The 27,611-nt window shown below is 43.6% G+C and overlaps 2 protein-coding genes across 3 annotated transcripts in view; both read right to left on the reverse strand.

Moving 5' to 3' along the window:
* pawr (PRKC, apoptosis, WT1, regulator) overlaps positions 1 to 10,533 on the reverse strand; it is a 64,329-nt gene extending 53,796 nt beyond the window's left edge. For both annotated transcript variants that reach the window (XM_064342432.1, XM_064342433.1), the window contains exons 1-2: positions 10,374 to 10,533; positions 9,239 to 9,989 (exon numbers count right to left, since the gene is read on the reverse strand). In XM_064342432.1, coding sequence (XP_064198502.1) covers positions 9,239 to 9,808 — 570 coding nt within the window. In that variant the 5' untranslated portion in view covers positions 9,809 to 9,989; positions 10,374 to 10,533. The remainder of the gene's footprint in view (positions 1 to 9,238; positions 9,990 to 10,373) is intronic.
* A 14,403-nt stretch (positions 10,534 to 24,936) lies between these two features.
* Positions 24,937 to 27,611, reverse strand: part of ppp1r12a (protein phosphatase 1, regulatory subunit 12A) — a 61,666-nt gene continuing 58,991 nt past the window's right edge. Inside the window, exon 27 of the mRNA XM_064342027.1 lies at positions 24,937 to 27,406. Within this exon, the coding sequence (XP_064198097.1) occupies positions 27,320 to 27,406 (87 nt within the window). The 3' untranslated portion in view covers positions 24,937 to 27,319. The remainder of the gene's footprint in view (positions 27,407 to 27,611) is intronic.

Here is a 27,611-nt window from a genome sequence, read left to right on the forward strand (position 1 = left end):
TTCCATTGACATCCCCCAATAATGACACCCAATCAAAAGCAGCATCATCATCATGCAATTCCAGCCATTCTAGGCAAAGGCAAAGATTTTTGAGGGGACACAGGGTTCCCAGCTAAAATCAGCCGGGATTCTAAGCTTGTTTCAGATGGTTTATGCTGTATTTTCAACACTTCTAGCTGGCCATAGCTGGTTTATGCCTCGTCAAAGCTGGTCTCTAGCTGGTCAAAGCCGGCATAGTAAGCTGGTGGTCAAACTGGTGGACCAGTTGACTGTATAGGCTGGTCAGCAGGTGAAAGCAGCTAAAAGTGTCAAAGGCACATCTTAAACCAGCCTGACCAGTTTAGACTGGTTCAAAATGGAATTTTCAGCAGGAAGAGAATTAAGGGAATTTCCCCCTTCAACAATTTCCATCTCTTCCGAAAAACATTAATTACATCTGCACCACAAACGGCGGATGTCAGATCCGAATCTGTACTGAGGATCCGTGTGTGTGTGACGTGCCCTTTATTTACAAGAGCAGGCCGCAAATGAGCATTAGCGATACAAGTTCAGCCGCATATTTCGCATTTCACACGAACCAAAATTCACAAAAGCCGAAAGTCAACAACGATGAATCAGTTAGTGCATACCTAAAACACTTACTGTAAAATAACAAAGGGAGAAAATGCCATGTAAGCCCAGAGCCCACCTACATTTTACCTCTTCAGAGAGGAAATATGCACCTGTCACGGAGAGACAGCGCTTCGGAAATGTTAACGCGTTCATGCCCTGCCCGGGACACGACGTTCCTGCATTCCTCACCCGGGCTCGCGCGGAGCAGAAGAAAGATTAAGAGGGTGGCGGCTGCATTATCGGGACGGTTTGGGCCGGTGTTTGTCCGTTGTCAGGTGTCGTTTGGTACGTTTAATATTTGCTTTTTTCCGTGTCGTCCGGCGCCCCTCCCTAACGCGGAGCGGCATTCCCCAGTCCTGCCCGGGGGGGGGGGGGCGTGACCTCTGTTGGTCTGCTACACCCGGTGAAAAGGGCCCGGACAAGCCTGGTAGCACCTTGTCCTTTTTGGGTACGGGCGAGCGGCCAGTCCTGGAACAATAGGGGCCTAAATCCCCCCTGAGTCCAGCCCCGCTCCGCTGTTGTTTTTTGGGCCTTGCGCGCTCGTGCCTGGCAGCACCCTTGGAGGGAAAGGGGGGGGGGGGCATTCACCCCGCCATCTCGACCGTTTTTGTCCCATCACAAGGTCAGCAAAAGCCCCATGAAGCGAAGCTCACTTTTTTTTCACCGAACGCTTTGCGAATGGCACAAGGCGCCCACGTCCATGAGTCAGAGCAGCGCAACGCTCAGGGACCGTCTACCCAGGGCATTGTGGGTAGGGCACAGTGCCACCAGTGAAATCCCTGTCTGTACACCACCGCCATCCTCGCCAAACCTCCCAGCCCTCCCACTCAGGCGAGTTTTTCCACAGTGCACGAAACACAAAAGCTACCGAAGCTCTCCCCCCCGTACCTTACTCAGAAAACTTTCAAATGGTTCGCCAAGAGGCTGCTTCTAAGAACCACTGAACACGACCATTTTCGAAAGCTCTCATCGATGTCTTGCTCTCAGAACTAGAATGGTTCGCCAAGACCCTGCTTCCAAGAACCGCTGAACAGACACTATGATTGTGGCTCCCCATGTGACACATCTACTCGGTGACTGAATCAACATTCTATAAATGTTTGATGTTTTATTACACTTTGGGGCAACATTCTCAAGTTGTTTCAGGGGTTTTTTTTTTTTTTTTTTTTTTAGTTCATTTTTTTGTTGCTAGTGAATAGATTTCCCATGGTTCAAGCACTCAGACCATGCCAACAGAAACAGTCTAGTAATGCATTCAAGAAGTAACATAACAGAGATACAAAGCATAGCTTTCATATTTTTAAATATTTCTCATGTGAGGCAGCAGTTCATAATACATCCTTGGGCTACATATGTGCAGAATATACATCATTCGTGAAAAAAAATAACCCAGCTCTAAGACCTCCAACATGCTGAAGATTGCATGCATAACACTGCTCGTGCACCAGGAAAAGGAAAAGTTTGGAAGATTATTTGACTGATAGCGGTATGGCATGCTCCCTTTCACTCCCTCTCCCAACAAAAGGGACGCCATGTTTATTCATGTGTTTACTGTTCCTGGTGTTCGCCAGCAAACACTCTGCAGCACGCAACGCTCTACCTCCACCTCATACTGTATAATTTATAGCATCGCAGAAAAAGAGGAACTGGCTAGATGTACATAACATGCCTTTCTTTCTGTCCCAGTGGAGTCTGCTTAGGGAGGGGAAGTGTGAAGAGAGAGAGACAAAGGGAGAGAGAGAGAGAGAGAGAGAGAGATAAACAGATAGAGCTAAGGAGGGAGCAAGAGAGGGGAGAGATGGAGAGAAGGAAAGAGATAGAGATAAACAGAGTTAGGGAGAGAGAGAGATAGAGCCAGGGAGGAAGAGCGAGAGATGAGAAAAGGGGAGAAAGAAAGAGATAGAGATAAATAGAACTAGGGAGAGAAAGAGAGAGTGAGCTAGGGAGGGAGAGAGCGAGAGGGGAGAGATGGAGAGAGAGAGAGAGAAACAGAGAGTGAGAGAGAGAGTGAGAGACCTACATTATCCTTTTGTAATGAATACAAACGGACAAGCCTCAGTGTCTAATCACACAGAGAGGCCCCAATTTCCCGCTGACTCACAAATCTCTGCACTGACAGGAATGTTGGGCAAACAAGTTATGTTTGCACTATGAGCCCGGGGGAAAAAATGTGTTTCAGTGGGACAGCTTTACTGGGGGGGGGGGGCAGCCAGCTTTACTGGGGGGAGGCGGCCAATTTGGTCGGTCAGCACCCTGGTCCTAATCCCCCCTTTCGCTCTCTCCCTGTGTCACCAAAAGCCTGTGTGTGTGTGTGCGTGTGTGTGTTTGTCTGTGTGTGTGCGTGTGTGTCTGTGCGAGTCTGTGTGTGTGTTTGTGTTTGAACCACCAGGCCCTGAACCAAGTCACACTCTGCTCATCTTGTCCCTGCTGAGACCCTGTGGTGGTCTCCAGAAGGCTCCGGAAGCCTGTGCACAGGCACGGGCACGCACACGCACACGGGCACGCACACGGGCACGCACACAGGCGCCAGCACGCTGAGCAACGGCACAGAAACACTAGGGAACGTCTTGGCCTTCGGTACGGACATTTTTAGCGATGATATTTCAAAATTCTCACAACCGAGGTACGAGGGCAGGAAATCAACAGCTTTCCGCTCCATTACTATAACGTGGAACGGTCAATGTCGATTTACGCTGCGTGATGGAAATTGAATGGGCCACACGCCTATGTTGAACACTGAGCTTAACTGTAAAATAAAAATAAAAAATTTCCTGTAAGGAAATGGGTATTTCTTTTAAGGTAAACCCCAGCTTGAAGGAGACAGAGCCCAAATCATTTAATTAGAAGTGAAACATGTTTTGTCGAGTCCAAACACTGGCAATGAACCCAATAAAGCAAGCTGACTTCTAATCCGCTTTAATTCCATTAAACTCTTTTAGGACAAAGTACTCCCCAAATTACACTCTCTGCAGCGTCTAATAAGCAGTTTCAGCGGCATTGTTGAGTTAGGACACATCGCCATAGTTTCTACATCAAGTTCCTTTCCATAAAATTAGCGGCTCTACATATTTTGTGATTCTGCAAACACTTATGCATAGCAAACCACACTTCAAATATTTACCATCACATGCAACCAGTATCACAATAAATCAACCTTCTAATTTCTTAAAACTATAGACTGCAAACCTACATCTGGTGCAATGCTCACGTAATTTAACGTAGTCATTTATGTGAAACATCACACACGGTACAAGCACATAAATAAAATATGAAGCCAACCGAATAGACTGCAGGCCTGTTGAAACGCTTGAAAAATTCACAGGATAACACTATCTGCATGGAACTCTATGAGCCAAACACTGTTTAATTCAGTAGTGCTCGAACATCACCAACTCCCACAGAACTCACACATCACGTAATAAATATATTTCTGTGCAACATTCGTCCCTATTATTGGCATTAATACGGGCTAATTATTAGGATATTATGCCAATCAATGCATTGTCACAAAATACGATTTTCAAGAAGCCAAGAACCATCCATTGACCTACGGTGTCTTCCAGGTCAAAATTAATTTCCCTCAAATGACAGCACCAAATGGGTCTCGAGTTCCTTTCTGTGCTGTTGGGGACAGAAAGGCCTGATCTTTGAGGTCTGTTAAAAACATAAAGCATTTTGCTAAGCTCTTCCAATCAGTGCAACATTCAACCAGTGCAAGCTAACACTCAGATAACTAACAGCTGTAACAACCAAGCAATTCAAGCAAACAATATTTTTTTTCCAGCACAGAATGTGATGTGGAAATTCTCTAAATCTGGTTCTCAAGCCTTTAAAGCGCACAGTTTTTTTTTAAATGCTTGTCGTGAGCGGGAATCCTTCAGCCGTTAAGATACCGGGCCTGCGCAGCAATCAGACGTCAAGCGTTTTTGCGCCAAAAACAACCGGTCTCCTCAGCTTCTGCGAGTTAATCATCAGCGACGCACACGGCCGTCACGTCACCGCCCGCGTGACACGATGAGCGAGCCGCGTCTCGCATAAACAGGAAGCACAAACACGCCGGCCCACAAAGATCCACAGGAAGCACAAACACGCCGGCCCACAAAGATCCACTTTACAACTTCGGTCGACTTCCCTGAGAATGAGAGTGCTCACTCACCAAGGAGGCATGAGCTCGACATTCCAAAAAAACCCGCGCGATATCAGATTGTCGTGACCGTGTTTTCTCTCTGAGGTCACTGGCGGGAAACATTCCAAACTGTATTAAACTGCCGCTGATAAGCTTTCCCCTAAAATATCCCTGCATGACTCATCACCGCCGCATTCCTGAGAGGGTGACATCGAGCAAAACAGAAGTGTTTTAACAAGTCTATTTTTAAACGAGTGGGCAAAGACTTTGTCATCCTCAATGAAAAGACTGATTTTTTTTTTTTTTTTAAGAGACATTTCACAAAGGCTGAAACTGTCAGATTTAATACGGTTCCTGTCCATGTTGTCACATCCTCAGCTTTATTGCTCTCGCTATTCATGAACAGAATCGCAGAAAGACACACACAAGATGTAGATAAACGTCTGCCAATTAGTCGTGAGCACAGTGTGAATGTTTAAATCTGACAGCAGAGTCACATAATCTCTAAATACTTGCTGAAGAACTATTCATCTGGTGCAATGAACTATTTAGAATGAATCAAGCATTTGAAAAATTCAGTCGCCATTTTCAAATTCTTTACGAATAAGACACTGTACGTATCTATTCTGGAATAAGCCATCTAGTTGATGTTCCTTTATCCCAAAATTAATGCTGATCCTTAACATTTGAAAAACATCAAGCATCGACAATTACGGATGCATAACAATTATTAATTCATAATTTCGCAACCCCCAACTGAACACCTATATGCGAGGCTCTCGCCTCCTCCTCAGTTCCTCCATTCCTCTTCCTGAAGTGCATCGCATTCGTTTTCCTTTAATATCTACGATAAGTTTAACAGATCATACCCCAAACACTCACAGTGGGACACAAACTGTAAAAGATAACAACTAGCACTGCTAGCCAAAATATGATCAGGCCACATCAAATGCACTACTTGATGCCTACTCTCAGTAAACTTCTGCGCTGCAGTGACTCGGTCCCTGCAGTGACGCAGGGGAATGTTCACAGGGACGGAAATCAAAAAAGGCTGGGACGTCTCCGGAATGTGGGGACCGCTCTGCGCTCAAAGATGCCCCTCGTGTCCCCGTGAAACCCTGGGCCGACCCCACGCACCTCAAAGAGACGGTGGAAACGCACCAAAGGAGAGAAGCGGGGATAAGACTGCCAAAATATGCCTGAGACTGCTACTCCAGATCAGTGTCTATGAAATTTATTTGCTAATTTATACAGCCTTTCCCGGCAAGACTTGCATACCTTACATCTTTCATTATGTCAGCTGGAGAACTACTGAAGCAAAATCAGGTTAAAAGTTCCTGCTGGAAGATTAAAAAAAAAAATATTTAAAAAAAAGCCTTGACACACACACAAGATTCAAACCTGCAACTTTACTAATATATGGCCTAAACACTTCTGGGTGCAGAATAGACTTCTAATTGAGTTGTCTCTAAGTGAAAGAGTTGCTGTTTGCAAAAAAAAACAAAAAAAAATTCAGGAACTGAGGAAGAGCCGCTTGGCAAGAGAGCAAAATATTTCAATTTGAAGGCATCCCACAGAATCCAAAAATTCCCTCATTAATTTAAAAAAAAAAAAAGTGCCAAAAATTTGGGCCACGTTAATTTGGGTCTCAAAGGCAGAGCTGTGCCAGGACATTCTAATGCCCCACTGCTGAAGAACAAAATGGAGAACCATTTAACACATTCAGACACGCCATTTCACCTCCACTGACAGTCAGGCAAACTATCCACATTAAAATAAAAAACCAACCACCTCAGCAGAGTAATCCGTTTACAAAATATGTCCGCATGATGGCCTCTATTTTACATAATGAGATGAAAACGTGTATAAATAAGCAGAGACAGGATAAATAATAGGAACGTTAAGTCGCTAACTGAAAGTGACAGGGGTTTTCATTGGAAACAGTTCACAGATAGCTTGCTGAGTGTACAGACGTATGTACATTTCCCCACAGCACCACATTAAAATGAAGAATTGAGCACTGACTCATGCCCGCGTGGGTCTGTGTATAAACTATAAGAGCACCTTAAGAGCTGTCCTCCGCTTTGCTTACCATTACTTTTCCCACGAAATATCGACGCGTTCTCCAAACCGAGGGCTGCACCTTTTGATAGAAAGGAACCTAATAATGTTTGAGCTACAGTCAGTGTGAAAATAATAGGCCTAGCATTCTAGGCTTATCTACAATCGCAGCAAATGTACGTCGAACGGCAGAATTAATTGCCAATTACAAAGAACATGACGGCACAAGGCACAGGCCATACTTCATTTCCAGCACACTTTCAGAAAGCATAAACGCTGAATTTATACTTTGCATGTTAGCAGCAGCCTACACTAGCCAGGTCTCACTGGTGAGGAGGTGGTTGGCAGAATACCTCTCTCTCTCTCAAAGATTGATATAGAAGGTTTTATTCAACAGTGGTGTTTTCATGAGGCCTTTGCTCTGGCAGAAATGATAATATAATCTTTGCCAATGTTTCCAGATGAATGTTCTGTTTTTAAAATGTGTGATTATTCTATAACCTTCACTGTGTACAACTTTTTTTTTAAAAAAACACTCTAAAAAGACTTCATTGAAATGACCATTATCATGCAAGCCATTAAAAATCACTCACTCGCTCGCACACACGCACACACACACACCCTTCGGCTAGAACAGGCCAATGGTTTTGAAATCTGTACAAAGTGTCCCAGCAATCACTTTCAGGAAAATGTCTTCCCATGGAATTACTGGCTGGGAATGCCTGGGAATGCCAGACTCCCAATCAGAACTCCGTGACAAAGTGTGGATGTTGCGAACGCGCAGGGGAGTGACAGCCGAGGGACCTGCAGAGAAGGTCGACAGCACGTGGCCTCTGTTAGCGGAGATAAAAAGGACTGCTTAATGCAAGCAAACAGGGCTGGCACTGGAACGGCCCATGGGGGAGATCGAGTGAGACTCCTCCGTGCTGTCCACATTTTCCTCTCCCGGTCAAGACCCCCCCCCCCCCCCCCTCCCCGCACCCGGGCCCCCACCCCTCCCCAGTCAAGCCCCCCTTGCCCCCCAAAAGGAACGGATATTTCTTTCCCTTTCTCACACGAGAGAGAGAGAGAGAGAAAGAGAGAGGGGGGAGAGAAAGAGAGAAATGTAATGTAATATGACACTTTCTTGGAGTTTCTGAGGTACGATTGGCGTAGTGCAGATCTTCTGGTTACATCACTTCGCCGTTGAGCTATTATTATCTGCACTGATGATGGCTGCTTTTTGGGTCTTGACTGCACTGGAACAGCCAACAACACAGTTCTGGAAATGTTTTAGCTCAGCTGCTTCGAAAAAGACAATAATGGCAACAAACACGTCACAGCCATCCCTCAATAATAATAATAATAATAATAATAATAATAATGTGTGTACATATGGTACGGTCAGTGACTCCAATCCACCTTGGAAAGCCGGTATTATCCCATTAAATGTACATTTCCTCACATTCTACGTGTAAAAAAAGAACCAAATAAATAACAACACAATAGGCTTACATGTTTACCAACAACTTGGAAATAGCTGTATGTGCACGGAAACCCGGGCCAGATATTCCCACGTCGCGGCCTGGCCTGAACTCGGCTCGGCAAAGCCATACAGTGCGTCTAATTCTAATGACAGGATAGTCAGCCCGAGACAAGAGTCGACCATCAAGAGAAACTGCTCACATGCTAACGTTTTCTGGCTGAAGACAAAAAGTTTGGGGACCAGTATTTACGTAGCGTGTCAGACGAGGCACTGTCTCGTCTTGGAGTCAAATAGTTCCTCGTTATCTTGTTAAACTAGATACCCGCAGCTAGTACTGGCAAGAATGTGGCTATGTTTCAAAGTCGCCGTTTGGCTGAGCCTACCAGCAACCGCCGCTTTTCGTCGGCAATTGTCTTGATTGTATCCACCTCGACTGGCAACAATGGCGAAGTAATTTGAACTGTTACCCACACATTTCCAGACATTGTTGCAGTGTTTCCATTTCTATGTCCGACAGAAGGTCGTAGTGAGCACTAAAACTTGCCTCGTTTTTTATTTAAGACTGCGTGTAGGAAAGTGAACGTTTAGATCCGGGTTTTATTGTTGTAAAGAGCTGATTTATAGGCCAATGTGCATAATATTTGTCAAAATGCCAGGCATATTAATTCGACATACTTACTGCTACTGATCGGGTAAATCCAACGTTTGCTGATTTTATCATGAAAGTTTCCATATTACAATGGCCCAAACAAACTGCCAGTGTAGCATAACACGCATTAAAATAAATAAAAAGAGGTTTAAAGCATTCCATTCCAAATTGTGACTTAAACAAACAAAACCATCCAATATAGTCTGAATTCATACTGATTTTAAGCTTCGTGTATAAGCGTGTGGGTTTATTATATGTAGTCTATATTACACAATAACTGGGCCTATCAGTAACCTGTCAACAAACGAGACACAGCAGCACTCACCTCGTTGGACGGCATGCTGACAACACCTGTAGATCTCCGCTTCTCCCGCAACTTTCTCTTTTCTATCTGGCCCTTTCCCCTCCTGGCGCTGGGACCGGTGCTCTTCTTCTCTTTCCCCTTGCTGGAGCTAGTTCCTAGAGTCGGGCTCTCCGTGTCGTCTTCGACGTACGCATTCCCGCTGGACTCCGGTTGAGGGGTGCTTATTATTACTTTCTCGGGCTGGGGTGCCTTCTTCAGGTGTCCTACCGGGGGATCGGACCCCCTGGTGGCTGGTGTCGAGTGTGGGTCATCGTCCGGTCTCCTCAGGGCAGACGAGGAGGACGACCGAACAACGGGATGAGATGACGCGCAGTTGACAGAAGTCGGACCTCCGCGGTCCGGGTTGCCGTTGTTGTTTAATTCGGGGCTCTGGCTTGTATTCCGGGTCTCGCTTTTGCTGTTTGTTCCAAGCGAAGACGCAGTACCCTCCCCAAGCATTTTCTCATTTCTCATTCTCATTTTCTCACGTTTGGCTTTCCATTCTTCCAAAAAGTCCGTAGTCGCGCTTGATCTAAATCCACCCGTCGCCATGTTCCCTCTGAACGTTTAATTGGTGCCTACTGTAAACCGCACTGCTTGGTGTTTCAACTGTGCTAGTCTTTTCACAGTAAACAAACTTTTGTTTATGAAAATGTATTCCTCAATGCAGCTAATTGCACCACATTCCTTCAGTGAAACAGATTGCAGATAGTATCAGCAAACGTGTAGTGGTCTAAAAAGTAAAATAAATGGCAGGTAAAACGATACATAATAGCCTACATGTTCGAAACAACGCGGTAGTTAAAGTTGATCAAACTTATGTACCGATAGTCATTATCATTAAACGCATTCGACAAGCGTTCCATAATCACTTAATTAGAATAGTAGTTTAACCAGCTTTCTAAGTTTGTTCAACCTGATTAGCAACCACACCGTCCAATACAGGTCTGTGCATATCCCTGAACTTCTAGTCCCACGTTAAACTTTTCCCAAAAGTTTTTCTTTGGAAGCGGAATGGGCTATGCACAAACGATCATTCTAGTTAACTGTCGTCTAATTCAAAACATGTACCATGACAGTATACTAAGACTGCAGTTGTATTTTCGATTTGGCTTACCTGTTTTTCATGCGGTCTCCCAGGTGAACAGTCCGGTGGAATGAAATACGCGTCAGAGGCAGTTCGGTTTGTCGCACAGGCAGTTCGCAAGCTGCGCTTGCTCTGCCCCCATTCTCACGCGCTGAACACAGTCGAGCTTTAACGAATGTACCCGAACGCTGCCGGCGAAGAGACACTAGCTCGCGTGACAGCGAGGCAAGCTTTCACTTGAGGCAGTTTTCACCTACATACTTCAGTTGCGCGTGGGACACCGTCTGTTGTAACTGAAAATATAGTGTTGTCAACGCGAGCAAAAAAAACGAATGGGAGATACTATAGTATATCCATATGTTCCAGATACCAAAATATAGGGTATATATTTTTTTCTGCGTCGATGTTAACTTTGAATCGAATATTAGAACTACTGCTAGAAATTATGTGTATTTTTAATTGAATGTATTTTTATTTTCTTTCTTCGAAAGGTGTTTACTCTTGTCCTTAAAAATACATGGTAATTGCCTGTTCTTGCCTCTGCGGTCCGCCCACACAGATATCTCCGAGTTCAACGTACTTGTCTCACCAGTTGAATAACGCTAGTATCTTTAGGATGACACATTGTAGATTAGAGGGGGGAAATCGCTTCGAGGCTGTTGTTCCTGTGGGAACTGGGGCCTGGGATACAGAACAATTAAATATAAAAGAATATATTTACATTTTACTTGGTTTGACGGTTGACGGTTGACGGTTTGACGGTTATTGACATTTTAATACACACGCAGGTTATTATTTAATGCAACACCTGCACCTGCCAACAATTATAAGTTATCACGACTAATGGCTAGAGGGCATTTTTATTATTAAACTGATGATATAACACGCATAGCTCAAATTAATTAGTATGCACAGTCAAATTGGATTGCAGGCAGTTAAAGTACCACAGGGAAGAAAATGTCAATCACTTAAAAAACATTTTTTCTCCAATTACTGCATACAATTTACTTCTTCTTTTTCTTATTGACTGTATATCTAATGGAATTTAAAAAATATTCTGAACCAAGAAGGATTCTCGTATCCATGCAACAATGACGTTCTAACATTCCGTTAGTGTGAGAGTGAATTCACTCTTCGCATCACATCACATTAATGATGGGGGGGGGGGGGGGGGGAGTTATATGGCCTGTTTTGTAATATTGCTTGGAAGGGGGGGGGGGGGGTTAGGGTTAGGGTTAGGGTAAGCCCCCCTATCCACCCCTGTAAACTATGCCCCTGTAAGGAGGTGTAACACAGTCCACAGCAGTTCGGCTTTATCACATACACAGTCATTCCTCTCATGAATAGAGATGTTAAGCTGCCTGGCCTGGGGGGGGGGGGGGGGATTTTCAGTCTGTTCTGCAGAAAGAGACACTCTGTACCGCAGAGTGTAGGCATCTGCAGGTTAGCATAAGAAATCATTTGTATAGACTCTGCCTTGCACTTTGACTCCAAACTGTTCAGACAGAACTCCCAGATGAAAGAGGAAAATATTTTTTTCCACATCTGCACATAATCACCTTGTAATTCATGATTTTTAGAAGACAGCTCTTCTAAAAGTAAGAAAAAGATCAGATCCACCGAATGAAGGTTTCTCTTTTGTGAAGAAATAAATTCGTGCACAGTAAAAAGTTTTGAAACGGGGAAATGGTGATATGATTATATATACATTCATTGGTACACCTTTCTAGTAACTGGGTGGGACTGCCGTTTACTTCCAGAAAGGCATGCCTTCTTTATGGCATAGATTCAGCAAAGTGCTGGAAACAATCCCGCAGGCAGAGGTGGGCAAAGGAGGGCCATATCAGTTTCTGGTTTCCATGCCAACCTCTGGCCCTAATTGCGTAATTATCCCGAACATTTTTTACGGCATCTGATAATTTTAGCTACAGCTCTGGGAAAGTGCAAAAGTGACAGCCAAAGCTCCTGTGTCCCTACATGAAACGTTCTACTGTGATCTAATCTATGAGAGAAAGCAGTGTTGGTGCTCACAGCCAGTTAGCTCATTTGGCCAGGGTGACTGGTGGAAACAAAAGCCAGCACACACACACCGGCCCAGCAGCCCAGAACTGCCCAGCCCTGCCTCAGGGATTTTGGTCCACGCTGACTCGATGCGATCGCACAGTTGCTGTAGATTTTTCGGGCCACGTGTTCATGCAGCGAGCCTCCCGCTACACCTCATCCCCAAAGGCGCTCTGGTGGATTGAGATCTGGGGACTGCGTTACATCTGGGGATTTACCTCCACAGCAGCCGGACCTAAACATCATTTAACCATTTATAGGAAGTTCTGGAGCTCAGATGTGTGAAGTAGATCTCCACATCCTTCACCCCTCAAAGAACTGGAGGCTTTTCTCCTTGAAGAATGGTTCAATGTCCCACTACACACAAGGTTGAACTTGACCTTCATTAGTTACTTGGTATTCATATATTGTTAAGTGTTTTCATTATTTTGTCCAACCACGCACACACACACATATATATATGTACAGCGCCTACACCAGTTTTATCCTGTCACGCCTTAAATATCTTCCCTCTTCACCAATAAATTCAACACATTTATAACATAAAAATGAAATAAAAACATACGTTTCTCATTTACAAAATTATCCCCCACCCCCAGGTAGCCTGTTGTTAGCAACTGCAGCTCTCTCAGGGTTTTCCAACTTATGACCGTTCCTCCATTCAAATTTGCACTGGAGGTTTGCAGTTTCCAGGTTGTGCTGCAGATCCTCGATGGGATTTAAGATTTAAGGCTTGTTCTCGTTTCACAGTACCGACCTTCTTGTTTTTAAGCCGTTCCCTTTACAGATTTTTGTGTGTGCACTTGGTCATCGTCCAGTCGGAACGTGAATCTTCACTCGAAACACAGATTGTTTACGGCAGACTGAAACAGGTTCTCCGCACCCAGATAGCATGCGAATCCAGGCCGGGTCTGGTCTGATTCTGGCCTGAAGTCGGCGATGCTCGGCCGGACCTGGCGCCGATCTGGCCGGGAGTCGCTTGCTATCCGGGCAAGGATTTGCCAGTTTGGCTTCATCCATCTTGCCTTTGATGGAAATACGCTTCCCAGTCCCCCCTGCTTAAAAACCACCCCCACAGCATGATGCTGCCATATTTATTTCATTTTACAATGTAGAGAGCCACTTATACAGGTACAGAAATAAGAGAATATATCATAAATATTTAAATATATGTTAATTTGAATTTGCAACATAGGGAGGCAGGGGAGACACTTTCTGAAGGCACCATATAAGCAAGAATTTCTTTAAAAATACGTCGTAACATGACCAACGTTTTCACCCTTGTTGGGTACTCATCAAATTCCATTTAGTTAATCTCCTCACAAAGACCCAGAATGGGGTCGAAAGTTTATCATGTTGTGGTGTATTTAAAAATAAATTCTCGGTTATTTGAGAGCAACTCATGAAATGTACAGATTGCCTTTACATACATTTAACCCCTGTGGCATGGGATTAAAATTTCACTAAATTACCTGCACAACATCTGGGCCTAGAGGGGTCAGTTGATGAGAATGCAGGGGTAGAGGGCAAGAGGGGTGTACATGTTGAAAAGACATCAGTGCAATGCCGTTGGTGTGATGGATGTGTCCTGCTATCAACCAGGGAGGATGTTGTTTGCGTCCCGACCCCCGCACTGCCGGCCGCCCCCCCCCACCCCCCGCCGATGCAGACGCAGGAAAAGCGCAGTCTTTGAATTCCTCGACTGGAACGTTCGCGGACGGACTGAGGAAGCGTTGAGGGATCTCTGGGGAATGAGTTCCCTGAAGCTGGATTGCCCCAGTTCCTGGCAAAAAAAAAAGCATCTAAAGGAAAAGTTTTCACTCTCCGGGAGTTTATGTAGCGTAGTCATCTTTGGACTTTAACCCAACGCACAGGCACGCACGAACACACACTAATAATTTATTTGGCAGTTAAACATGAACAAAGGGTTCATTTTTTAAATTATAAAATTTTATCGCTATATTATTACCGGGCCCAGGACACCAATATTTCCAGAGGTTCAGGGCCCAGGACAATGTAACCGCCATGCCCCCCGAAACTCCCCCACCCCCCCAAACGGGGGCCCTGCTTCTATGGCTTCTCTGAGCTGTGTTGCACGTTACATGAGCACTGCGAGAACGTTATCCGTCCCGTCGCACGCGCGTCTGATTCCTATCCAGGCGCTACTGTTACAGGCGCCATGGCAACGGCACCTGCCCCTTAGATCCCAATGCATGTGCGACCTGTCCACCACCGACACCAGAAACGAATGAATGTTCATAACGCCCCCCCCCCCCAGCACGGTGGGGAAAAAAAGGTATAAAGGAAGAGGGAGAGGAGGGGGGGGGGTTGAAGAACCTGGCTGGCATTTGAACAAGGCCCTAAATTTAGCATCTGGTCTTAGGTACAGAGGTCGTTGCTGAAAATATAGCTGCATATTTCACATTTTTCCAAAGCTGCTTCCAGGAAGCTGAAGTGTGAAGGGAGTAAAGCGGCTATCCCTCACAGATGCGTGGACCCCTCCCTCACAGATACGTGGACCCCTCCCTCACAGACACGCGGACCCCTCCCTCACAGATACGTGGACCCCTCCCTCACAGACACGCGGACCCCTCCCTCACAGATACGTGGACCCCTCCCTCACAGATATGCAGACCTCTCCCTCACAGATACGCGGACCCCTCCCTCACAGATATGCGGACCTCTCCCTCACAGATACGTGGACGGTGCTCCATTTTGGCTGAAACCCACTTAGCATTCCAGCGGCACACAAGTGACTGATAAGTACTGCATAGCTCTTGGTTTAAAGCCAGCAAACAATTTCACTTTAATCTGTGCAAATGAAGTGCCACCTACAAGGGAGGCTTGATATTTTCTCGTCCACTGTTGGGACGACGTTTCTAAAACCTTGTTTTCTCAAAACACTAAATACAAAACAAAAAACGCAGGCAAAAAAATAAATAAAAATGCAAAACTCCGCAAATCGCTTACAAAAAGAAACACTGCATTCAAAACCATGTCATGTCCCGGTAAAATGGAATTTTGTATTCAAATGATTCACACACCATCATGAGAAATAGATATTTCTAAGAAGTAATTGCACACTGCATGATGTACACAGTGGAAAACACTGCGATGAATGGAAAACACTACTCTGAAAAACTTATCAGTAGGTTTATGCCTTTTCAGTCTTACTACTTATGTACAGTACCCTGCTTTAAAAGATTACAATGTAATTATACTCAAATTTAAAACACACAAACACAAATATTTTAAATTACTTTCTCAATATTAAGTACTCATACAGGGACATGCACAGGATATAAAATCTGATTGGTCTGGGGGGAAGGGGGGGGGGGTGGGCGGTGTGGGGGTGAGGATGGGGTAGATTGCGATTGTGGATTGGGGGGAATTGTGATTACAGGTAGCAGTAAAATACAAATGATTCTTAACTCACCAAGGTCCCAGTCCAGAAGTCCGGGTGATGAGGACGCTGGATAAGTTGAAAAATCATATATATCCAGAACAAACTCAGAGCCTCAAACTGCCATCCACTGTAAACAAAAGCAAACCTTACACTGAAAAAATGTTACTTTGTTATTGATATGGCAACTGCATGTGTGCGTGTGTGTGTGTGTGTGTGTGTGCATCGGTTTCTGTCTGGTCACAGGAGTCAAGAGTCACCTTTAGTTTTGTCATTGCTAAATCGCTGATTAATGATTGAACAATTAAGCAACAAATGTTCACCCATGCAAAGTCCATGAGGCCTATTCTTAATTAATTTAAGTTCCATGTGAAAACAGAAGATTTTATTCATGAATATTATGCCAAAGTTAGAGAACTGTGCCTCAAAACGTGTGCCACAGAATTTCAGTTAGAGTGAAAAGCAAAGAAACGCGTTTGCATTTTTGCAGAATTGGTATGTGGAGTTGCTACCTGAGCTTCCAAGTTTTGTCATTGTGTCTCTAACTCCAGTGTTAATGTGCAAACAACTGAGAAAAACGAATTCCACGAGTCAGTTATTACATACTATGCACCAGCATTATGTTTTTCTTGTATTTATTATATTTAACAATATTGTATTTACTTTTTTGTGGAAGAGCTGATTTGGAAGGAGAGACACAGTCTTTATTTCATCGCAGTATCATTTCGTGCAGTATTATATTTATTGAAACAATTTGGGTCAAGTGCCCTGCTTACCGTAGCCAGTATATTATATGATGGAAGGGTAAGCCAAACAGAATGGCACAGAGCTGGGACTGAACATTCTCCAGTGACTCGAAAACCATATAACAGCCCAACCATAAAATTGTCAAAATTCTCCTTGCTTCAGTCCAAAATTTATATCAAAATATAAACCGGTATAATGAGCGCTCTTGCTCAAGCAGTTTTTATGCATCCCACGGTGACTTTAAAGATATGAGACTTAGCTCTTCTGAGGAGCATAATCTTAAACTTGGCGCAGTAAAGTGTAAATGGAAGCACTTGACAAAAAAAAAAGTCTTTGCTCTCCTAGTGCTGGCAATAACAATCCTTTTCTTTTGAGATCTTACGAGTTAGAAACCCCCCGATGCTGTAGTTTCAGACGTCCATGAGAGAGGCAAACGTGCCCCCGCTATCTCCCCCTGCCAAAACTGTGCAACTGTGGCTGGAGCAGCAGACAAGCTTCCTGCTACATTAATGGAGGGGAAATCTAGTCTGGAGAAGAATCAGAAGAATGACTCCATCCCGGCAGAAGCTGTGACACTCAAACCATGACTCACAGGCTTCATGTGCGTTATGAGGGGGGGAAATAAGACCAAAACAAGGACGGGCAACATTACCCACGAGAAGGAAGTTGGTAAGAACTCCCACAATATTACGTGCCTGTGAAATTTGTCTGACTTGGGTGAAAGAACACCTTTATAAAGGTGAAAATAAGTTCCGGAGGCACTGGTTGAAACTGATGTGTTACTAAGTGCACAATCGTACAACAAGGAATCTGAATGAGTTTCATAAATGCTTTTAGAAGTGATTACTAGTGAAATAAACCAGCCTTTCACGGGAATTACCACAGACAAAATTGCTTCGCGTTTCAGTTTAATGCATAAATGCTAATTGTATACCTAAAGCGGCCTTTCTTAAATCATTCTTATTTTTGTTCTTAAAAATGTTCCAGTGAGAAACCAACACGGGATTCATGACACACGTGCAGACCTTTGTTTTTGTGCCTATCCCAGGTGTGCGAGACGATAAATGCTGACTCTGTTACTTTTACGTGCAATCCTCTCCAGGTGATTAGCATGAGGAAACAGTCAAAACAATCGAATGTGATCGTTCGCATGTTTCATGAATGAGGCACAATGTGTTCCCACCAGGCCATCCGATGGGTCACTGCAACCTCTTTCACATACGCTTACCATCGTTACCATGGACTCTGTAGTACATCTCAAATATACATACTACGGAGCGTGCTCTCCGACAATCAATAAGCTCTGGCTAACTTAGCAGCTGCTGATTGCTTCACACCAGATCGTTCAAGGAACAACCACACTCATTTTTTTTCCCCCAACTGTTGAATCATTAATTTCTTCAGTTGAAATGAAAAGAATGGCTTTCAGGCCATAGTTCCTTCTTAGGAATTCCCCATATTTTTCCTACAGCAGGCCGTGAATGACAGGGAAGTCCCAATGTGACGTTCCCAGGCCAGTGTATGAGGTCAGTGATGTTGATTAAACTTCATTGGCACCGTGTGTGTCAGAATTCCGTTTTAATGTTCAATTTAAAGCTCATGAAGATGAATAAAGCTACGTATATATGGTAGCCTATTTATTACTGTCACAATAATCATAAATAATAACAACACCTTCATCAAAAGGGGGTAATCTTTTCCTTTAAGATGACTGGCTCATCTGTATTTACTTCCTGGACTGAGCATTTCCTTCTGACACCATCGTTTCAAGCTTAAGCCCGGCTAAGTGCTAACCCAGTTTGCATGGAATGCATGGTATTTATGACATCATTCATGCAATGTTTAAAAAAAAAAAAAAAAAAAATACCGGACACCCTGCTTAAAAAAAAAACATCCTATGATAGCAATTCCGGGCCGCTAGCTCTCTGTTGAAGGCTCCTGCACACATGCAGCAGGCTGAAATTAGCTTTGCAGTCGCTAACGAGACACTGTCGGGGGTTTGAGCACTCCGCCCATTACGGAACTGTGTCTGCAGCCATCCCGGCCTTGTTAGAGCAAATTACTGCACAAATCCGTGCTCTTTAAAAGGCCTCGCCCCCCCCTGCTGTGGAGCCGAATCACAGGCCAAAACAAACGAGCCCAGATAAAGAAAGGAAGGAAGGAAAGCCAGCGGAAAGAGATGACAGAACTAAAAGAGAGAGAGAGAGAGAGAGAAAGTCACAGGAAAGAGGGAGTAGCCATTCCTTTTGTGCTAGAGGGAAAAAAATGTTTGTTTTATGGTTTAAATGTTTTTTAAATGATTTTTATTCGCTTTCATTTTAGGAGGGAAATTAGCTGGTCTATGTGCAAAATACTTACGCACCAGAGCTTGTGGAGACCTTGAGCTGCACACATACTGTAACGTTTACACAATTTCGCAACAACAAGTATAAATATTACATCATATAATGATGACAGACTCTTCACAAGGGCTATGTGCACTAATTAGTAGAATACAATGCGCACATCTTGGCTGAAGCTGAAAACTACTTTGAATTGCATATGCCCTTAGCCTGGATAAGTGTGTTTGACCGGGATCTGGGGGTAAGCATTATAACACGAACGAGATAAACCTGGATGAATCACATGAGTCAATCAGTCGGCCAAAATCCAGGCATAGCTTTGGAAGAATTTACCCCTTAATTGCGCCGATGACCTTCGGTATGCACTTATTGTACTTCACTTTGGATAAAAGTGCCAAATAAATGTAGTGTAGTGTAACGATGCCTGCGTGCCGTTGGTCATTAGGTGGAGCAGTAACGGTCATGCTGTTCTTTACATTCAGCAGGGAGCCATCACTTCACTGCTGAATATAAATAAATCACGTTCGCTAGGAGCAAGAATGTGACGACAGCCCTTCACTGACACACAATTCTGTTTTAATCGTGTCACACCACATACCATCTTTTTATTTTATTTTAAATATTTTTATGGGCTCTTCAGCTTTATTGGACAGGACAGTGCAGAGAGACAGGAAGGACGAGGGAAGAGAGAGGGAGAGATACGTGACAAAGGTCACGCGGTCGGACTCGAACCGCCGACGTCGCAGCTCGTAATGAGTGGACAGTGCTCTACAGGCTACCCCACCATCCCTTTCGAAAGCTTCCTGACCAGGAGAATTACTCAGCGTGGGTCAGGCCACTGAGGGACTGTTGCATGCTGGGATCATAATCTGTTTTTTGTTTTGTACAGGCATCTGTCCGGGACGTGCAGCGAATCACATCCAAAGAGCATCAGCGCACCTCAGTAGGAGGGTCAAAGGAACTTCTGAATTCGGCCTGTGAGTTACTCAAGTGGTTTAATTGGTCTAATTATTTTAAATGTACTGCTCTGGGCTGTGGTGTCCCGTTGCACAAACATGCTGTAATCCTTATAAACACTTCCGATTGTTATTTTTACTTGTGTAATGAGTTGTGTGCACACCCATGTCCGGGGGTGTTTGCATTTGGGGGGGGGGGGGGGTGGGGGGCGGTTGCTAGTTTTAACTTCCAACTGTGAAGCATGAACGTCAACCTCAGCATCTTGAAGATTAAAATACCAAAGTGGTGATGTGGGGAGGGTGGTATTAAACCATTACTGTAAGTAGGCACCATTGGAAAAAAAAATGATTGTAAGGTTTTCTGATTTCAGACAGTATATGAACATGTGTACTCAAAATTACTTGCTATCAATTGGTGTCCCAACGTAACCTCTCTGTCGGCTTCACGTCTGGAATCTGGTGACCTGGTTTTTCAGCACTAAATGGTATTCCATCATTCTGTGGAACTCCCACATCCTGGTCTCAGTCCCGAAAATCATATGCACCCCTGCCATGGACCCCCATCCACTGGGGGGATGAGGCTCTGTGGAATTCCTTTGTGGTCCAATAGATAGATGCAGTATGTATTTTATTTTAATTTTTTCAAGAACATTTTTGTTCATATTTGATTAAATTTCCTTCACATCCCGACAGATATTTATTCAATAAATTATAAGCTCTAAAAAATATATATATTATATTTTTTAAATTCTGGTCTCTCTGACAAGCCCCAGGCACTGAAATCAGCCGCTCTAAATTTCACCGCGCCAATAATAATTCCAATCTAACTGCAGCAGAAAATTAGATGGACGGGGGGAGAAGTGACTCTCGCAGGTCTGTTTGTGTATTTCGGCTGTCAGTGGGAGAGCGGTCTGCTCGTCTTTCAGAAGCAAGCCTCGGGAGAACAGCTCGACGCAATTACGATGAAATAAGCGGGAAACCTGCGGCCTCTCATGGCCGTGCTGCGTCTGCTGGGGGTAAATATCTGGTCGACACACCTGGTTTAATTATTTTCAGTGTTCCTGGGGTGTAAAGTGCGCTTCCTTTCACTTTCAGTAAAGAACCACAGGCAACCCAATTGGAAGGGTCCATTCCATAATCTGGTGCCTGCAATTCACAATTTTGCTTTACATGTTGCTTCCAGTAAACAAATATTGAGTGCGACACTCACCTGTTTTGATCCAAGTCTTGTCCTTTAATATGACAAGCATAACAACTCTAGTCTGCATTTCTGACATATTCTTTGCATTCAGTCTTACAGCATATGCTTGCTATATTCCGCAAAAAAAAAAAAAATATATATATTTATATTTATGTGGGAACCAGGATGAACTTGGGGAGCCAGAGTTTGTACAAACCCCAGACACAGACATGCCTCCACCGTAGAGCCGTACAAGGGCAAAGCAATGAATAAACTGTGCGTTACCTGACACGCACTCACACACGATCATTCACACCTTGAGGGAGGAGAAGACAAAAAATAAAAATAGAAATGACTAGTGCTCCGCGTTCTCAGGCTCTCTCTCACGAAGAAGAAGAAAAAAAAAGAAAAAAAAACTAAATACAATGAACAGGCGACTATAATTAAAACCATTCATTTTCTATTATTGTCATCTCTGCCGGTTCTATTTTTAATGCCCCGCCTGCCGTGCGCCAGTGTTGAGACCCATTGATGCATTAGCTCTGGTCAAGCCCATATTTTGACAAACCGCTTTTGGAATGCACATTTTGAGCGAGACACGAACCAGACCAAAATGCACTGCAAATCGCCCGCGCGATAAGTGGAAAAATACCAGTTAACTGCGTGACTTTATGTGATTACAGCACATACCACCGCTTATCCCCAAATATTATTTAAGCACGGTGAACTCAATTAAGCTCAGATGAAGCTGCTCCGTGTCAACTGATTGACCGTTTTTATAAAGTCGCAATTTAACGAGTGACTTCTAATCACAAAAAGCAGACGAGTTTGATAGAAGCAGTGAACCAGGTTGAAAATGTAATTAACCATGATGAGCTTGGGCCACAATGTTCAGTAAGAAGTGAAGTGTTTTTTCCCCCCTGTTTTGATTGAAGTTGTGATATGGTACACTGTGAAATCAAGAGAAAATCCAGTGCAGTGTAAAAGTAAAACAAAAAAAAACCTATTTGTTCCAATATATGAACGCATGTGCAAGTATGCATGCATGCATTTACTGTATATATGTCTTTGTGGATCACACTCGTTTGCATCGCACATTTTAGTAGACAGTAAGAACTATGATTTCAAGTGTATAGCTTAAATGATTATTTTCAGCCATCTGGGCACATAATACTCATTTCTGCCAATAATTATATTAAAAAAGACTTCTGAAATATTCTTTCTGCACCTGCTACTAATACAAGATATATTAACATACAGTTTTAGCCTTGTGATAAGTATACAGTTCTAGGACTAAGCAAATGGAGCAAGAGTCCACATTTCACTCCAACCAAAACATGTCCTGTTTTGATTGGAGTGAAATGTGTGGTCTTCCAGTTGCACATACTCTTGAATTACATTTTTAAGCAGACCAAATGTAAAAGTCATAGATTTTATGAGGATTAATTTGGTTTATGAAGCTATTAGGGAGCATAACAGCGGGGATGTGGCACACTGCTTGCACCTATCCGGAAGAAGAAAGCAAGCAGAAAAACAAACAGGTACAGTAAAGGGAGCTGGGACTCATTTGGCTGCATGATTCATTCAGGTGGGATTCATTTGGCTGCATGATTCATTCAGGTGGGATTCATTTGGCTGCATGATTCATTCAGCTGGGATTCATTTGGCTTCAGTGAGCCGCTCCTTTCCTTTTGAACGGCATTACATTGCCACCACCAAACGACTCCCATTTAAAAAAAAGATCCATACAAATGACTTGCTTAAAAAAACAAGAAACAACAACAAACAAAAAATGCAGGACTCCTTTCTCAATCGTGCCCTCGGGACGTACACGCTTGATTTGGAAAGTTTTTTAGCCACCACTCTCGACGCGGTGAACGAGATGAAAATACATCTCCAGAAATGTCCTCGCGAATGGAAGAGCCGTGCCGAGGGAAGAAGCGGGACAGGGGAATGTAGCTACGCCGCGCGGAGAAATGAACTTGTCAACGCTGTAAATGCCCACAGTTGCACACATCTCCTCACTAATTAAAGCGCAGCGATGCAAAACCCTAAGTGGATTTTCCAAAGAGGTAATTTCATGCCGGCTGTTCCGAAACATCCATGTTGCTCGAGCCCCGGAGCCCGGGGCGAAATTCTCCCGTTTCAAAAGGAGAAACCGCAGTGTTAAATGGAATTTTGGCAAATCCAAAGTGTGATCGAAAATACGCGTAGTGCGCGTTGGATTTACACTCGCTTAACTATCCTGTTAAAACCGTATCCAAGCATTAAAAACCGCTCCCCACTATTCCTGCTCATTATATTCGCACTCACAAATCCTGCAAACCAGCTTTCACTACAACCCATGTTTGATGTAGAGGTAAAACTATGTGCCTTGTCTGGTCTATTCTTTATTCTCACGGGTTAATCTAGATGCGCATTAGGTTTTGAAGGTGCTAGGAATCCTTTAAGTTCTCCAGACTCAAAAATATTGTCACAAATAAAAAACCGTTCAGTTTGCAGATAGAGTAACCTACATTTACATTCATAGTTGACCAATCATCTCATTATGGATTTATACTTTTTAAAAATTATTGGACTGTGTAACTATCGTTACGGTGCATCATTTCAGTTTACTTGAAGCACATCCCATCTCCAGAAATGATTCTCAACTTCCACATAGCCCACGCACTGATGTAGCCCACATCACCCACGCCGGTTTCTAGAGTGATTGAAAGGCAATAAAAGGTTTCATAAACCTGCGTGTTTCCAGCAATTCAGTCGGAGAAAACGCAACACCCGGTTGGAGGATTAAAAATAATAGTGTCCGTATAAAACTGTAGTTGGCAAACTGGTGACAGATGTGTAAAGAGATGGTAAAGTGAGTCATAATGTGTGCGCCTTACATGCCGCGACCAATAACCTGAACAACATTCTGGCCTCCACAGATTTGTCATACGTCACAAAGGTGAACAGCTTCAGACATCCAATAGGCTCTGGCCTATATTGCAATCAGTTCCCAGGCATTCCAAAACTACCTGTGCGCGCGCGCCTGTGAAAAATGGCTTCTGCACACCGTAGAATGTGAATTAGATCGACGTTGGCACCTTCAGTATAACAATTATGCAGCCCGGTGAGATGGGGGACCACTCCCGTTTTAACCACAGTTCGGGAAACTGATAACAGCAGTAAAGTTTTATTTACTGGAATTTTCCATATACCCATTCTGCATTGAACAATAACACAAGAACGACTGTCCCTGTGCACCTATTTTGAACGGAAAACAGCATTATCTGGCGGAGAGAAAGAAAAAAAGAAAAGAAAAAAACTGTAGACGGGTCGTGTGCCATCTACTGGCACCAAACTGAATGCGCATTTCGGATACCCGAAAATACCCGCCGTGACATTCATGTAACAATTAAATATATTAGACTATTTGCTTTTAGTGAACATATATTTCATTGGTGCTTATATGTGATGTTTCATATGTGCTTTTAATCACACGATAGCTCCCACATCCTTCAATGACAGTATAATTGTTAGATTGCTTTGAGTCCTACAAAAGGTGAAATGGAAGTACCTGCAACTTCACACCTCAAAAGTAACAGCATGTTTACTTACGTCTACACGAGCTGTCAAGTGCAAGTTGCAAGTCAAGTTTCTGGTAGCAAAAAATAAACTGAAAAACTGACATACTGAATTTCGCCGTATCGAATATCTTGTATATCAAGGGTTTTTTCAATCATGCCCATTCTCAAGATATTTTTTAAAGTATATTATACACAACATAGAAAATATTTACAAATTCTCACTCACACACACACACACACACCTATATTATTAATTTATGAGGAATGATTACAATTTTTCACCTTGCACATGGGGGACTTTCATTTTCTTTTTTAAAAACAGAAAAATACAAGCATAACTTTATTCCTTTTTATTTGTATATGTCAAAATACAGTTTTTTCTCCAAAATAATTGCGTTTCAGCAACTGGTTCCATGCAACGTCAAGGGTATGCTCTGCTCTACCAATAGAACCACTACAGCCCCAGTCATTTTACTTTTCTCCTCTTAAAGAATAAATAACGTTAATATAAAACAATAAAACGTCGGACAGTAGCGTTGCGTAGTCTGCGCGTGCACTCGGAACTAGCGTTCATCCTAACTTTACTGCTCGCGACCTTAACCGCCCAAACCTCACTCTGCCTCTGATTCTCCATGCACAATATATTAGCTAGCATCCATCATTCCCTCCGTCCAATTATACAAGATCAGTACATGACCGGAACATTCGCGTTGTTACATTATTATACATCGACATATCCTGAGCTTGGTAGTCAGAGCACAACCTCCCACCTACACGGAACCTATCGCCAAAAAAAAAAAAAAAAAAAAGACAACTGCCCAGCGTTTGCAACTAAAAATATCCGACACGACGACCTTGTTTCGCGCTCTCTCTCTTTTATGAAGGGGTATAAATTCACATTTAAGTATACAATATAATCAATAATAATACAACAGCTAATGCAAGCTTTACAATGTACAATTGTCTTATTTTTGTAAATCAACTCCTCAGTGGTTGGTAGTCACAGCACAGTGCGCCAATATGAAGTCACTCACGTATTTTACAAGATGGCGTTAAGTTTTAAAAAAGGGAAAAAAGTAAAATGGAAAATCAAAACCAAAAAGAGGAAACTGCCAACAATCCGCAAACTACAGCAATATCTCTGTTCACTACAGTAAATTTAAAAGGCCACTGAAATGCATTTAATATATATGTTTTGATGCATGGTCTTTATTTGACATAGTGGTAAGTTCTCCTGCTCGGGACAGGACTCGTCACGCGGCATTAACAGTGCACGATGACATTGTAAAAGGACTGGGTTCAAAAACTCCTAGAATTTAATGACAACACTAATATACCACTGCTTAAAAAAGCAATCTTCCATCCAAAGATACTGTATACAACGTGTGAAATGAAGTGAAGCAATTATATTATTCTTGTCACAATTACTGTGAACATTAAAAAAAAAAAAAAAAAAAAAATCTGATCACAAAACAACAAAAAAACAAGACCAGTACTGATTCTGAATACTGATAGCCATCCCCTTGGTGAGAGCGGCTCTACTCAACTCAATGACTTTTAGACTATAAAAACAAAGTAGTTAAAACACTTTTTGTTATCCTCTGGAGATTGTATATTTTAATAGTAACAGACGGGCTTTGTCAAAGGGAACCAAAATGCATGCCATGTGCTGGTGTCAAACAATACATATATACAGCATCACTCAGTACCTGCTAAAACAAAGTGAACAAATACAGGGTATAAATCAACAACTACACTAGAAATTTAAAAAAGAAAGAAAATGAAACCAAACAAAAACAAAACAAAAAAATCTATGAAACGGGGAAGCGATGGAGATAAAGAACTGAATAATCTATTTCGATGGACTCGTTCAAGCATTTTCATAAAAATAAAAAAAATGCGTATTGCACATGAAGTGAAAGCTTAAATTCCGCCACAGTCCACCTGCTCTGTACAGCAAGAACTTTCCTTCCCGGAGGAAGAATCTCAAAGACGAAGTCATCGGCGGAGGGAAACATTTTGCGTGCGCGTGCGCGCCAGTGTTGCGGAAGAGGCGGAATAGCACGGAAATGAGATGCCGGAACGTCCAAACGGCGGGAAAATCAAATGGCGGGAGTGTCTTTGGGGAGACTTCTGCTGGGTGGCAGAGCCTTTAAAGAGCTGAGACTTCCTACACGGGAAGTAGGCGGGGCTTCGGTCACATGGGGCGGGTAAATGAAGGAAATACTCGTAAGAGGTAAGCAGGGGTGCGGTCGGGAAGAAATCACACAGCACACAACACTTCTAAGCTTGTGTTAAAAAAAAAAAAAACAAGAAAAAAGGAAAAAGACTGTGGCACCAAAAAAAAAAAGTGTCAAATAACTTCTGTGACAGCTGAGAGCTTTTGATGCAAGTGTTTTTTTATGTACAAACTAAGGCTTACTGGTTAAATATTTTTTTTTGAGGCGTCCCTGCCCACAATATTTTCATGTGCCACTGGTGCGGCTCTCTCTCGCTCGCGTGTAAACTTGGCGGCTCTGTCTGCACTGCAGCAGGGTGGAGTGGAGGAACCCAGCGGGGGGGGGGGGGGGGGGGGGGGCAGGGGGCAGGGGAGGGCTACTGGTGACTGTGAATGCGTGTGGGGGAGCCTTCTCGTAGCTGATGTCTGTCGCAATTAACGTCTAAAAATGTGCAATGCCACGGGTCGCTGCAATGTGTGTGGGGGGGGGGGGAGCAGGGCTACTTGGAAAGTTTGCTAATGACTCGAATCAGGGCTCCGTTCTCGTCCTTTAGCCTCTGGTTGTCCGCTTTCAAGTCTGGTAGCGTCTGGAAAAGGAGGGAAAGAGAGAGAGAGAGGGCGTTAAGACGTGCCTCCGAGGGTCACCAAGGGCTAACCACCAGCCATGTTCCCAACAATAAGCAGCAGGGTGTTATCTTAATCAGCCGTTCCTCCCCCTCGGCCCAAACGCGTCACCACAGCCCGGCAAAGGGCTCCCAGGTCTCTGCAAACCACTGAACATCCATGCAGGCC

This window comes from Anguilla rostrata, chromosome 7, assembly GCF_018555375.3.
Source record: "Anguilla rostrata isolate EN2019 chromosome 7, ASM1855537v3, whole genome shotgun sequence".
NCBI classification, from domain to species: Eukaryota; Metazoa; Chordata; class Actinopteri; order Anguilliformes; family Anguillidae; genus Anguilla; species Anguilla rostrata.